The sequence below is a fragment of the Monomorium pharaonis genome, chromosome 3 (genome assembly GCF_013373865.1).
Source record: "Monomorium pharaonis isolate MP-MQ-018 chromosome 3, ASM1337386v2, whole genome shotgun sequence".
NCBI classification, from domain to species: domain Eukaryota; kingdom Metazoa; phylum Arthropoda; class Insecta; order Hymenoptera; family Formicidae; genus Monomorium; species Monomorium pharaonis.
Window position 1 is genome coordinate 14494443 of NC_050469.1, and position 14411 is coordinate 14508853.

The 14411-nt window shown below is 38.6% G+C and overlaps 1 protein-coding gene across 15 annotated transcripts in view; it reads right to left on the reverse strand.

The window, feature by feature from the left end:
• The window catches only part of LOC105839793 (ELAV-like protein 3), a 46466-nt gene that overhangs the window by 7367 nt on the left and 24688 nt on the right, over nucleotides 1-14411 (reverse strand). For 5 of the 15 annotated variants that reach the window (XM_036284466.1, XM_028191313.2, XM_028191298.2 and 2 more), the window contains 7 exons: nucleotides 11575-11810; nucleotides 9689-9792; nucleotides 8890-9043; nucleotides 7036-7074; nucleotides 5274-5532; nucleotides 1403-1444; nucleotides 155-157 (listed from right to left, as the gene is read on the reverse strand). In XM_036284466.1, coding sequence (XP_036140359.1) covers nucleotides 155-157; nucleotides 1403-1444; nucleotides 5274-5532; nucleotides 7036-7074; nucleotides 8890-9043; nucleotides 9689-9792; nucleotides 11575-11770 — 797 coding nt within the window. In that variant the 5' untranslated portion in view covers nucleotides 11771-11810. The remainder of the gene's footprint in view (nucleotides 1-154; nucleotides 158-1402; nucleotides 1445-5273; nucleotides 5533-7035; nucleotides 7075-8889; nucleotides 9044-9688; nucleotides 9793-11574; nucleotides 11811-14411) is intronic. The other 10 variants (XM_028191371.2, XM_028191421.2, XM_012686341.2 and 7 more) reach the window with 10 other exon arrangements.

Sequence of the window (14411 nt, forward strand, 5' to 3'; positions counted from 1 at the left end):
AGTTAATTCTTAAATGTGTGGCAGAATTTTTTTGCTAGATAGACAAGAGATTTCAGAGGAATGGAAGGCACACGTCCCATACGAGGGCACTTATACAAGTGAGAGGGAGGGAAGAGGGAGGGAGGTATTTACAGTTGTAAAAGTATCTACGTACCTACTTGACGTCACAAGCCGCGTTAAAACAGGGCACATCTCGGTGAGTACTCAGTATAATGCCGAGGCCATAGTAATTACATATGCATTCATTACGTACGTAGTACGTTACACCGCGTGAAGTAAACGTGTGATACGTATCGTGTAATTTTTTTATGTGTACGCAGAGATATGTGCATCGGGTGGCTATATAGGACCGATTCAATTCCGTGTGTAATTGTATGTGTGCGTGTGTGTGTGTGTGTGTGTGTGTGTATAACCGAAAAAAAATAAATGATGGAATATCTATACAAGGACGAGGAAATGAAAGGAGTAACATCACGTTGCTTGCATATGAGTTCGTCGTTCATCAAGCATATGTACACATATGTACACAAGTATAGAAGTATTTGACTCTAAAGTATCATCGAGAACCAATTCATTGATATTTTTGTAATTTTAATTATATTTTAATTAATATTTTCCAAATAAAATTTCCTCAACAAATTTCTCTAAAAAAATATTACGGTGAAACATAACAAATCTCAATCTTTTCATTAAACAGAAATGTAAGTTCGAAATTATGTAATTTTTTAACGCATTTTTTTCTTTTTCAAAAAGTATTATTTTACGCATATTGCGTAACAATAGCAGCAAAACTATTATAATATAATCTATAAGCTGCAATCGCGCATTACTATACTACGGTTGCAAATACTGAGGCAATTAATCATTTTTAAATAGATTGCACTATGTAAAGATGTAGGAAAACCAAGGAGGCTTGGTTGCGAAACTAAGAAAACGTGACGTCACATATCTACCATTGTGTTTGCATAACTGAATCAAATAAAGATCGAAGCAAAAACAGATGCAGTGGTGGAAAATGCGAAAGAATAGTGGGACCCCGTTACGAAATTACATAACGGCATTACGTAAAGAAAGAGATTGGTGGTAAATATTTTATATCTTGAAAAAAATGTTCGCGTAAGATTTTCCAGACGAAAATAATTTAAAAAATTCAAGAGTAATAATAATAAAAAATTATAAACAATAACTTTTATTACCTCAAAGTTGTTTTAATGATAAAATCATTTCGCCATGTCATTTGATATCGAATTCGTAACGAGTCGAAGAAAAGGAATGTGTAAGTGAGAGTGAGAAAAAGAGAGAGAGAAAGAGAGAGAGAGAGAAAGAATAAAGCCACACAACGGAAGAAATAACAAAAATTAGGAGTGGAAAATGTAGCGGTAGTAACGAAAAAAATACTGACCTCTGTAAGCCTTTGTTAATGGCAAGCATGGCCTTGCCAGTGCTAAAACAAAACACAAAAAGAACAACGTAAGAAGAGAGATACTCCGGGATCGAGCCAAAGTCGGGGGATAAGTCGCGCTCCCTGTGTATTTTATTTTCTACCCTCTACGTAGCGGTGCGCTGTTACCCCAAACGGGACCCAATAAGGGATGCAACATGGGACTCAGAGAAACGACAATCATGTCGATATTTCGAGAAAAAAATGTAATATACAAATATATGTATATCACCTACAAAATAATACAATTGTTATTTCTATGATATAACTTCTCACACAATTTAAATAATATTATATGTTAGATTATAAACAGAATTAATTTATTTAGATAACATTTGTAAACAGAAAATTTATAATTTTTATTGTTTTGCTAAATAATCGACATGAAATTCATCTTTCGTGAGACCATTTCGGTTCTCTGTTAGGAGAGGAAGCCAAGGAATTATTGTCGCAACGGGGATAAGCGCTACTTAGGTCAGACTATGACCGTATTTTCTAAACGATGTCGAATATGTATGTTGAACTCGATATCGTAAGAATTCTCAAGTATAGAAATTTTTTTATATTTTTAAATTAAAAAAAAATATTACGAAAAATATTAAAAATTGTTAAGAGAAAAAAAGAAAAACATCTTATTTTAATATAATCGATATAATTGACGTCAAATTATATATTTTTACTTGTGTAGATATTGTAAAATTTGTGGAAGACAGACTGATTACTTAAATTTAAAACCAACTGAGTTTTGTCGTTTCAAATTTTTTATAACATTAACAATCCAATTAATTACTATCAGCAAACTATCCTTCCACTCTGTCGGAAGCGAAAATAAAATAATGAGAGACAAAGCAACAACAAAGTGCAGCTGCACTCGGTTAGCGCTTTATATTTGTGGAAAACAACGATCAATGTCTGTAACGAGTTTTAGGAGGATTTCGATAGTTTTGTATCTCAAATCTAGACATACGAATAGATTCTGACACGTGCGATCAATGAAGATGTATAGTGCATGTATCGTCTCCTTCGTACTAGAGCGAAAATTTACGAATATATGTATAACACGTAGATATCGCTCTCAATAGCGAGCATCGTGACTTATGAACATTATATGGGAGGCTCGAAACGAAAGAGAGATGATAAATTGTTAGTGTCCGTAGTCTTTAATTCTATAATTGATATTTGTCGTTAGGCAAATAATTATCAATATTTGTAAAATAATTATAAAAATATTTCTATAATAATTTCATAATACATTTAATAATTTGCCGAAGTAAAATATTGCAAAAGTAACAGCAGATATCAATACGGAATGTAAGACTACTGTGTACGCTTTGCTCCTTCATATTTCGAAAATGGCCAAAAATCAGCTTACGTTTCCAAATCAAACTTGGGCATTATTTTGTTTCTCTGCATTCGATCGGTTCGCAGTACAAATTACATACATCTGTCTCATCCACTGACCGCTGGCCTTGAGAACCAAAAAAGATGGAAAGCGGAAAAAAAATCAAAGTCTACATAAACAATGGAAAAAACCACGGCGAGTGCAGGTAAAGAAGAGCCAGCCAATGTTCTCTTTCTTTTTTTTTTTGTTTTATTTAGCAACATGGATGTTATCGAACATAGATCTATAATTTGATAAGGTCATGGAGCCTTTCGATCGACCTTGAGGTTGTTTCGTCGATATGCAAGTTTAATAGAATCGTATCGATTGAAAGATAGAAGGACCTTTCGAAACAAAGGTAACACGGATTCTTTATGGATTTATTCGTGCTCTGAAATACTTTATATATCTTTCCGCGATACGTTTGCGTTTCGCAAACACGTTAACGTAATAATTTGCAAAGACAAAAAATAAAATGTCTATCTATATTTTTTAAGTGATAATTGTGCGTGGTGGCACAATAAAATGGTGCACGGTAAAATAAATTTCAAAAATTCTTTAATTAAATGTTGTCATCGACCGGTACCCTCTCACAACTAAGTGAGAATATGAACAATACTGTATCTAATAATTACCGTGTAAATAACACAAAGGTCTAAGCCATAATTTCCGAAAGTAACAGAGCGTGCACAGTCACAATTTAAAATAAAAGACAGACACGTTAATGCATACATAGTTTAAATTAGAGTCGGATGGTGTAGGAGGAGGAGCTTTGTGCCGAACAACTCGATAAACGTGGAAATAACGATAACTGTCTGCTATCGACTGACCGATCGATCAACATAAATAATTATATCGACAACATATATTTAATTCATCTTAGCAGTTAAAAAGCAATACATAATAAAACAGCGGAAATAAATTTTTATTGCTCATTCAAACAATTTATTACTTTATTTATGTAAATGTATTTAGCATTGTTAATTTTCAATGTCTATAAAATAATCTTTCTCTTTTTTTAATTATGCTGTGAGATTTTTTAAGTAATAATGAAGCGTAATAATACACACTATCGCACACATGTTCTGTACGAAAAGTTATTTTTCTTCTCGTTGGATTATAAATAAAAAATCATACTGTTTTGTAGTACTAAGATATCATTAAAATAGCAAAGTCTCATGTTTATATATGAATAATCGATCGATCTAATCGAATAATTCGTGTTTGCACGACGTGTGTGTGTGTGTGTGTTTGTGTGGGTTGGTGGGTGGATGTGTGTGTGTGTGTGTGTGTGTGTGTGTAAAGAGAGAAAAATAGAAGGAAGAAGACAAATAGTATATGCAAGATAGAGTTTTTAGAAAGAAAAATACAAAAAAGAAATAAACGGACAAGAAGAGATTCGGGGATATGTAGGTAAATAAATCAGTAGAAGGAACTCAATGTGTATAGCTAAAGACTTATTAGGTAAATCAATCGATAGCGAAACAGAAGAGTAAAAAAAAAAGCGAGAAAACGATATGCGGTCGATCGGTCGCGATATTTAATTCGTACGTGCCCGGAGCATATGGTTGTGAACGAGGCAGTGCTGGGGAACAATTGGAACAGATTCAATTATAGAAATATATATTTAAAGGATGTATTTATTATTTGAAATAAGTTTTTTGTAATAATTTAAAAAACGACAAATCGTATCTAACATTTATTTTTATGTTAAATATAACATAATATTTATGTTGCTTAATATGTTAAATTAACACAAAAATTTGAGTGGATGATTTGAGACATGTAAAATGTGTTAAATTTAACACGAAATTTTTTACTGTGTGTTTTCTATTTCTCAAAAGTACAAAAATAGAAAATAATAAACAATTAGAAAATGGAGAAAATTTATTTGTCCCTATATGTAAAATAAATCTCATTTCAAGTAAAATGTTAATTATTATTTAATTATTTTGCATTTACAAAACAAAGAGTTGCGTGGTTCCGTGTGAGAGCGACGGACTTGCACGTGACAGGTTGTGAGTTTGAATACCCATTTCGTATGGATTCTTAAAAGCTTGTAATCTTTAATTATAGTTATAGTTATAAACTCTTTAGATTCAGGTGACGTACAGGGACTGATACAATCTCACTCGCTTCAACTATTACTACTACTACTACTGCTACTATTAAACAAAATACTTATTAAAAATATTATTTTATAGATGCATCCTTCAAATAAGTAATATTACTACTATTGTGCCATTTCAACCATTTTCCCCAGTATCTTAACAACCGCGACAAATCGTTCCGCGTAACAGCATTTCTAACGAAAGCCGTGAGGATAAGAGAGTAAAGCGGAAAGAGAGAAAGAGAGAGAGAGAGAGAGAGAGAGAGAGAGAGAGGAGAGAGACGAAGAGTTAGAAAGATAGTGAAAATCCTTGGGTAGAGCGAGTAGAGGCGAGTAGGTACCTGGATAGTGGCGACAGTGGAATGTACCTGAAGCGGCCGGTCGGATGGTGGATCGGCCCGCCGAAGCGTCGCGTGGCCTGTGGTGCGAGATAGGCGGCCAACGGCGGTATCGCCTTGTTGTTGTTGCTAGGGTTGTTGGCGAACTTGACGGTGATCGGCTCGGACGAGCCCTTCGGTATGGTGCCGTTCAGCTCTTGGATCGCCCGCTCGGCTTCGACGCGCTGGTCAAACCTTATGAAGCCGACGCCCTTCGACAGGCCTGCCGAGATGTGCCGAGGTAATCGGCGGAACACACAAAGATCGCATCTGGTTATTGCTGCCGACGCGACGCGCGACGCGACGCGACGCAAACGTTCGCCGAAACCGCGTCGTCCGATCTCTCTCAGTTCACGTACTTTTCTTCTCCGTTTCTCTTTCTGATCTAACTAGTGGCAACGTCAACGAAAAGACGAAACAGCAAAAACCAACTTGGAGGACTCTCGACTTTTTTTTTAAGTTAATATCGTTAATATCGTTATTAATATGCCTTTAGCTAACTTTCTTCTACTAACGATTAACAATTAACAAGGTGTCGAGTTATCACTTCGTTGCACTAAGAATTATGGAATGCATGCAGAACAGTTCACATTTCACATATTGCGGTGCATATTTTCCTGCGTTTCGTCGACAGCAGCGATTGTAAATTACGAGTGTAAATCGCTCATCTCTCGTAACGATGGAAAGACACGACTCTTGAGTTACACGTCGCGTTAAGAACTCGAGAGACGCTAAAGCTCATTTTAGGCTAGAAAATCTTTTCCTTTACATAGAGACAAAGCGAGTGGTTCGGTGCGCGCAAATTCGTTTCTTTACAGACACCACGACAGTGTTTCGTCGGGTGGACGTCTTTTTGTCTTTCTTTTGATTCTCTATTTTATCGTAGATCTATAATCGTTATTCGCGAAATTCTAGTGTCGATCGATAACAGGTAGACAGGAATGAAAAAAGAAAAAGTGAGACAGTGAGAGATAAAGAAAAGTGATAAAGAGAGAAAGAAAGAGAGAGCGAGTATATTTTCGATCGCGGACACATGTCGATATAATCGAGAAATCGTAATAGCAAATCATAATCATAACGAATGACAAAAAGCGTAAAGAAACAAAAATGGCGCTCAGGGAAACATTGGATGCGCGCATCATCTGTCATTGCACGACGAAGATGGACATGCTATCTTTTTTTCTTCTCTTTATATTCGGTCTCTCAAAAATCTCGTATCAATTAATTTTGAATTTGCCGAGTCGCAGTAGAACTTGTAAAAAAAAATTAAAAAAAAAACGCAGAACGTTAAACAACGCAATGTTTAATATCGACTTTGGATTTCGTGTATCAACTTCGTAAAGTTAAATCTAATAGTGATATACGCATACTGTAAAATTTCCAAGTCGCCGGAGTTGCAAATTAATTTTGACAAAGCGTCACCGTTAATAGGCAGATCCGAACGGATGTTATCGAAGGTGACGTTCGATTGGCAGTGATTACAAATTCGACTTCCAATTCCGAGCGACGCTCGATTACATCGCGGAGGAGAAACCGGGGTTCGTACTACCGTTGCGTTGTGTTTTATTTAACAACGACGGCGACATTGACGTGGCTACAGGGTGGAAAAAAAACGAGGTCGCAGACGACAGACGCGCGCGCATCGCAGACCGAAAGAAACGGCTGCTTTTCGTTTCAGCTAGAGAGCATAATGAGGGAAAAGAAAAGAGATTTGTGATTTACGTACCGGGCAAATTGTCTCCGCCGCCGGTCACAAACTGTCGTACTAAACAGAAACGGAAAAAATCATATCTCGTTAAAATCCAAACTGGCAGCACACGCGATTCGCTCGCCCCTATGATACGTTTTCGGGAGTGTCGGGGAATATATGATAAAAAACATGTTTGCGCGAGAAGACGGAGTGTAAAAAAAAAGTAAACAAAAAAGTAGAACATAACGGATGCAAAATAAAAAGTGACAAATCTCGTGCTTAAAAAAAAAAAGCCGCGACTAATAAATTTAATAATATTCTTTGTATAATTTCTCGCAACAGCAAAACTATTCGGAATTATTTAATTTCCAGCAATCTGTGAGGAAAACAAGAATCTGAATGAGCCAATCTGACTAATTTACGTTTGATGATTTAGTGGGATATCGCAATCATTTTTCTGCACATATGCTAATAAGAAAAAAAAATTTTAATGTAAAATTACACGTACATAACTGTGAAACTAAGAAGAAACTAAAAAGACCTAAAAAGTAAAAAACTATTATATAAATCGAAATAAACAAGTTTCTTTTATTTTATTCTAATTTACATTCAATTAGAATAAAATAATCATTGGATGGATATGTCTGTTGCTTTCATACGGGAAAATGATATATATGTATATATATATATATATCATTTTTTTAAATAAAATAAATCAACTGGGACGAACACGTAACAAGGGGCGAGCGGACTTCGTGTAAATAACGCTATTTCAAATCTCCTTAATCGTATAAAAAGCGTGAGCGCCAAAAAAGGAAAAATTCGGCGTATCGCGCGTATTTGTTCTTGCGGGAGATGGAAGAAAGCGACATTGGACGAACGTAAGTATCAGGGAAAAACGAAGCAAGCTTGGCGGATATTCGGATAATAGGGATACGCGCTGATAATGACGATAGCGACGAACGTGTCGGAATTGAGGATGGGAGTGAGGGAAGAAAGTGAGCGCGGTGAGGAAGCGCAAAATTAAAAAGATCGAGGTGGAGGCCATGAGGCTTTTGTGCGTGCAGCTGGCTGACCAAGGAGGGGCAATTGCAATAAATAAACCAAAGAAATTCGCCAAATGAAACTCAACTCGGAAAGGTTCGTAGTCGATTTAAAAAAAAAAGCGAGAGACACTTGCGCACGTGACACTGCCATGATGATTCGTCGTCGGTAGGTAAAGCTTCCGCCGCCGAGAACGAAAGTTGCGTGTATATGATGTAATATGCGAAGCGGTATATACTCGTGATATCATTGCTCTTCGTGCTCTTTCGAATGAGGAAACGTGTGGAAGAGTGTGTACAGGCGGAAAGAAAACATAACGAAGTGAAACTGATACGATCTCGTTCGCTCGGAGTATTTATTATCGTTATCGTTTCAACGAGCTATTCTTACTCGCACTTTCGTTGTCGTTAACGTTTATGGCGCACCGACCCACCCTACAAACAACGGACTCTAACCCCATGGCCTACGCACCTGTGATCTGGTTCAAGTATCTTATTTAAAGCTATCGGAGATTTCCAATTTTGTCGCTGTCCTTAAGTACACTTTTCTCATAGCTACTAATTTTATCGTATTAACAAAATTCGTTTCGACGCGAATAATGACAAGTTGGCGGATCAATCGGATCTGAAATCGACTGAAAGAAACCGCACCGAGGAGATATTTCGAACGATATCCGACAAAGCGTCGGGGTCTGTCGGATTCCCGCGATTTGCAGGTGATTGATTCGCATTATCTGGCGTTGTCGGAAAAATTGACAAACGGTCAGAAATATTATCGTGACGGTTTCAGCTTCATCGCGGGAAAGCACGCGAGAATTATGGACAGGCGGGTTTTGCGTAGACTTACCGGTGATGTTGTCGCACAGTATCCGCGACGTGATAATTCTGCCGTAAGGACTGAAGAGATTCTCCAGATCCTGCTGCGCCATATTTTTCGGCAAGCCGCTGACGTACAGATTCGCGCCTTTGATCGCCTCGCTGCTCGGTCTCGCGTACGACACCTAGAAGAACAAGAAAGAAATCGCGTTCCAAAAAAAATCGAAATTTTCAAACGTCCTTTGAACGGAGTCCTGACACGCAAATGTATGTCCATATCGCGTTATTTGCGGAAGAAGAGAAACGACGTTCGGGGATCGAAGTCGATAATTTTATCGGAAGTAGAAGAAAAAAAACAGGAGAAAGAAATCGTGCCGCCCTATAGCGATAATCATCGCTTTATTCTTGTTCACGCGCGCGATAAAATCCTCCCGAATCCAGGCCAGCCTATTTATTTTGCTGCATTACCGCCCTACACGCTCGCGTAGATGCATTTAGCATTCTAGAAATCGAGTAGAAACGCTTCACAAAGTGGTCGGCTGGCAAGAATAGACTATCGATCTCGATGATCGATGACGAAAAGGCTGCATCGATCTTTACTATTTACTTTTAATATTTCTCTTCTCCCTTCTGGTGTCATAGATCACAAACGGTAACTAAGATTTGTGATTTCTGAAGAAGAATCATGGTTTAATTGTGGAAAGTGGAATTTGTACAAATTGTAGCAAACAATCGCGTTTTACGTCGTTATTTAGGGTTCACGAAGGCAAATGAATGACAAACAAAAGCGTACATGTATGATAACTGCACTACAGGCTATCGCTACTCACCTTGATGGTTTTATTCTGTAAACGAAGACCATTGAGCGTGTTTATAGCCTTTTCGGCATCTTCAGGCCGGTGGTAGTTGACGAAACCGTAACCCAAACTCTGACCTGTAAGCAGAGACGTGCGACCCAATGAACATTGTGTCGTTATTGGATTTATTTTCGAAAAAATAGGATTGATCACATAAGATCGTGAGTCACACCGCGTGCGTAGTTTGCAAACAAAAAAGATGCGGTTTTGTGATGTAATTTGGCTGCTTTTGCTCTTGTCACGAATAAACGTCTCTTCGGCTTTACAAATGAGACATTTTGTTGTTTATCTGAGCGTTTATGTAACGACTAGAATAATCGAAGCGAATGGTTGAACGGTGCAATGCCAACTTTGATTTCCCCGATACGCTCCGGAATCAATTTTATGAATGGCGTAGTGGCAAAATATATATCACCAAATAATTGGCGGAATGCCTGAGGCAGCGGAACAGCAAGGACATACGAATGAATTATTTTCTAGCTTTACCAAGAAAACGATATCAGACTCTTTCGTGACTCTTTTCAGACGTCTTAATACGCCGAATACAGCCGGAAAAGATTTAATTTCAAATTAAATCAATATACTAATTTGATCGTTATCAATTTTTATTTCAATTTAGAATTTCAACCAAATCTGGAAAAGCTTCTCTTCCGGTACATTTAATAAATTCAATATACCCCTTGCACGTGCGTTTTTAACGCGTTTCAACAAAAAGAAATCGCGAGAGAAAGGGAGAGGCGCAGCAGGAGTAATCGCGAGTTTTCGGCGGGACGAAGGGAAAGGGTGTTCCGAACGTGACGACGTTCTTATCACGTGTGGTGCCGTATACGACGTGACACGGCACTGTCGCTATGCGGCGATCAAGTCGGGCGTAAAGCGGTAAATCTTCAAACCAAACGCCGCCCCCGCTCTCGCTCTTCGCGGCGGCTCAAAATAGCGCCGCGACGTCTATACACGTGCTCGTCCCGACGCCACTGCACCGAATATACTCAGCGCGCACGTACCCGAATTACGATAGATTACGCTCGAGTGCTTTCCATTTAGCGACATACGTCGATACACGCGCGTTGATCTATCCTTGTTACTTATCAAAAAGTAGGAACGGTACCGGCGTCGACTTATGCCACTGATATCAAAAACACTCATTGGCGGCACGGAGTTGCGTAAAATGTGAAATCGGAGATTTTGAAGACGTGTTACATAAGTAACGTGCTAGTTTTCGGCAAAATAGAAATTATTTGAACCGCCCACAAGCTATCAGCTTTGTGAAAACAGAAAAAGAGAAAGAATTGACAAAGTCACCAACTAATTATGTGTGCCGTATAGAAATTGGGAAATTTCTTACAAAAAATAGAATTGAATTTGATTCGGTAGGCATGCGTTTGTAAAAGGAAATAATTTAAACGGCTATGAGTAATATTATCATTTTAAGAAACGAGTTAGTTTTCACTCGTCTAATAATTCTTTTATGAGACTATTTCTAATCCATCCTCGGTCAAGTTAAATTATCTGAATAAAACAAAAGGAGAAGAGTTTGTAATCTAAAATCGCGATAATAAAAAATCGATTATTCGAGCTATTTTTTTAATTGTTGTGAATCTAGCTTTCCATTTTTTCCTAATGTTAACCCCCTTTCCTCCTCCTGTTAGGCGCAATATCTAATTATCTAGTAGATACGGATTAAAGTTACGGAATAAAGATTTTAAAAGTCAATTTAGACCGTGTTCATTGAAACCATGTCCTCTAACGATGATCATTAGACACCGTTAAAACAGAGCCGCTCGTTAAATGTTAGCCGACTCGAATTTAAACGTAACATAACGCGAAAAATGAGGTCGCAACAGGAATGCTGATCTTACCGCTGAGCTTATCACGGATTAGCTTGCAGCTCTCGACCTCGCCTATACTGGAGAACAGAGAACGAATCTCATCCTGTGTCATGCTCTGCGGCAAATAGTTCACTATGAGATTCGTCTTCGACTCTTCCTGCGAGGTCTGCCCGAGGGTCGATCCTCCGTTTTGTTGCACGACTGTGTCCATTCCGTTCGCCATCATTGCAATCCTCTAACGAGTCGTCCTTAACTATGTACGAAATCTGTAAGCAGAACGCACATACGTCACACATTATACTATTGAACTAGACATTACCGATTAAATAATTGTAATTGCAATGACCAATCAACGTTTGTATCGTTTGTATCGATTTCTGTCGATAGAGTTAAATATAATGTGGGATCCTCTCGGATGTAATTATGGTATCGTACTGGATCTGCATATTTTCTCAAGACGTTAAAAATATACTTCAGGAAGTTTCACTTTGAAAGCACAGCAAATACGAGCGATGTCGCAAGGCAAGGGAAGAAACTAGACGGCGTCGATGTAAACACGAATATCGAAGGACGTAAAAACGCGTGAAATCACAACAACGATGCACAAGACGTACCCTTGAAGTTTGAAAGTCTAACAAATCTCCTCGAGAGTTTTTGCGCTACCTTTACCGTGAATTCAAAAAAACAAATGTAAGTTAAATAAAAGAAACGACGTCAGACTGTGTACAAAACAAAATCGATATAAATTTTAATTTTGGCAATTCTTAAAAAGTTATGAGATAATTGTTAAATATATAAGAGACACGGGGAGGGGGCAGATTAAACTATAACCTACAATTATTTATTTAAAAAATACTTCTTTCAATTTTTTATTGGAATAAAGGTTTTGTTTATCGCAGATATATTTTGTATTAGGAAAATCGATTTAAAGTCATGAATATCACGGACAGAGTCCGTAAGAATAAAAAAATATATAATATTCACGGTTTGATCGTATAAATCTGAACAATGACTTTCCAAATGCACGAAAGGGACTAGCAGTGGTTTGGAAGAGCTTTGGGGTAACGTCCGATACGAACTCGGATAATTTAAAGGGGCCGACGACCCCCGTTTGTCATTTAAAGGGCTGGAGACCCTCTCATCTTCAAACTACGGAGGCACATCGAGTGCTATATAGGTTTACATACGCAGTGTCGTCCGAAGCATATGAAAGGTATACAGGGATAAGATTAATATTCTTAAATAATTCCTCAATGGCAGAAATTTTTTACAATGAAAGTTTAATTAGAGACTCGAATAATAAATCAGTTGATGCATTTGTGGGAAGTGGCGATCAAGTTCATCAGTTTTCTTCAATATTTATTTATTCAGCAGCGCGGAAGATAAAAGAAAGAGATGCTTCCTAAATTATTCATCGAGTTTCTCGTAAACAAATTATTTAAATCCGAGCAAGAAACCATCCTCGTTATCATTCATATAAACAAGGAGAAAAGTCGCTTTTTTAATTCCGAATTGTATTCGTAATTAAAAAAGCGACGGACTCCAAAATTATCTAGATAAATTTGTTCTTAATCGAAACATATTATAATTTTTACAGCTACTTAATTTCAATCGCTCGTCAATTAAGTACATTCGAGACAAATTCGAACACAAATCGGTCAGAAAGAAATAAATTCACGAGACCTAAATACGAGACTAATTGTGAGAACGACCCGGCAAATTCTTTCGCGCGAAACACCCGGTACACACGCGCGCAAAGGGAGAAACAGGAACGAAAGAGGGAGAGACAGAGGCAGAGCGAGGAAGGGGAATTACGTGTGGCGGCAGCGGCGGCGGCTACCGTAGGGTGCCAACCGCGGTGTTCACGGTTAAGGCGAGTACACACGTACACGTACACGTACACACACACACACACACACACACACACACACACACACACGCACACATACAGCTGTGATGACGACGACGCGTTTATCAGTCGGCACGAGCCACCGGCTCGTGTACATTTTTATTCTGTCCCACTCTTTTTTTACGCTCCCCTCTCGCTACACGCGCTCCCTTTTTCCCTCCTTGCGTTTAGGCATCAGCTGTCCTTCAGGGCCTTCCCCCCCACCCCGCCGGCTCGCCGACTCGTGATGGTCGCCACCCTAAAAACCGAGCTGTCCGCGATGCGTGCGTGTGCGTGCCGCGGGGTAACAGACAGCTTTTATTATGGCCGGCCCTCTCCCTCCACCCCGCGCAGGTTTCCGAACGAACTGGACGGTACGCGTATGGAAATATATGTGCAATTGCACGGGACAATGACACGCTGTGCTTCCCTTGTTTACGTCAAATGCAGCGGTGGTTAGCACGCGGTCGAGCTCGTTTCCTTAATTTATGTGAATGTAAAGTCGAAATGCAGCACGTTTAAGAAATCTCATGTACCTACGAGAACAATATGGAACATTTTTACATCATTTTAACGGGGGAAAAAAAACGTAAAACACGGCATTCCACAGATATTCTTTAAATTCTCGACGATACTCCAGGACGATTCGGTTTTTTTAAACGTGAACCAAACGAGCAACCTTTAAGTATTTAATATTACGAACAAAAGGTTGGGGAAAAAGATTAATAATTAACTCGCCTGGAGTTCACCCTACTGGATCTTAAACAGCGAGGCAAATTCGAGACGGGACGTGTACGGTGGAAATTAAGCGGGTAAAAGAAAAAAACTTCAAGTTTTGCGTCCGACTGCGGTGTTTACGGTGACGAGGGAGGCCTCACGAAAGAAACGTATTCGCGGAATGGAAAGAGAGGCCGACGCCGACCAACTCTCTTTCCCCTCACGCCTCTCGCCGCTCCCGCCCGTGCCTTTGTTTACGAAC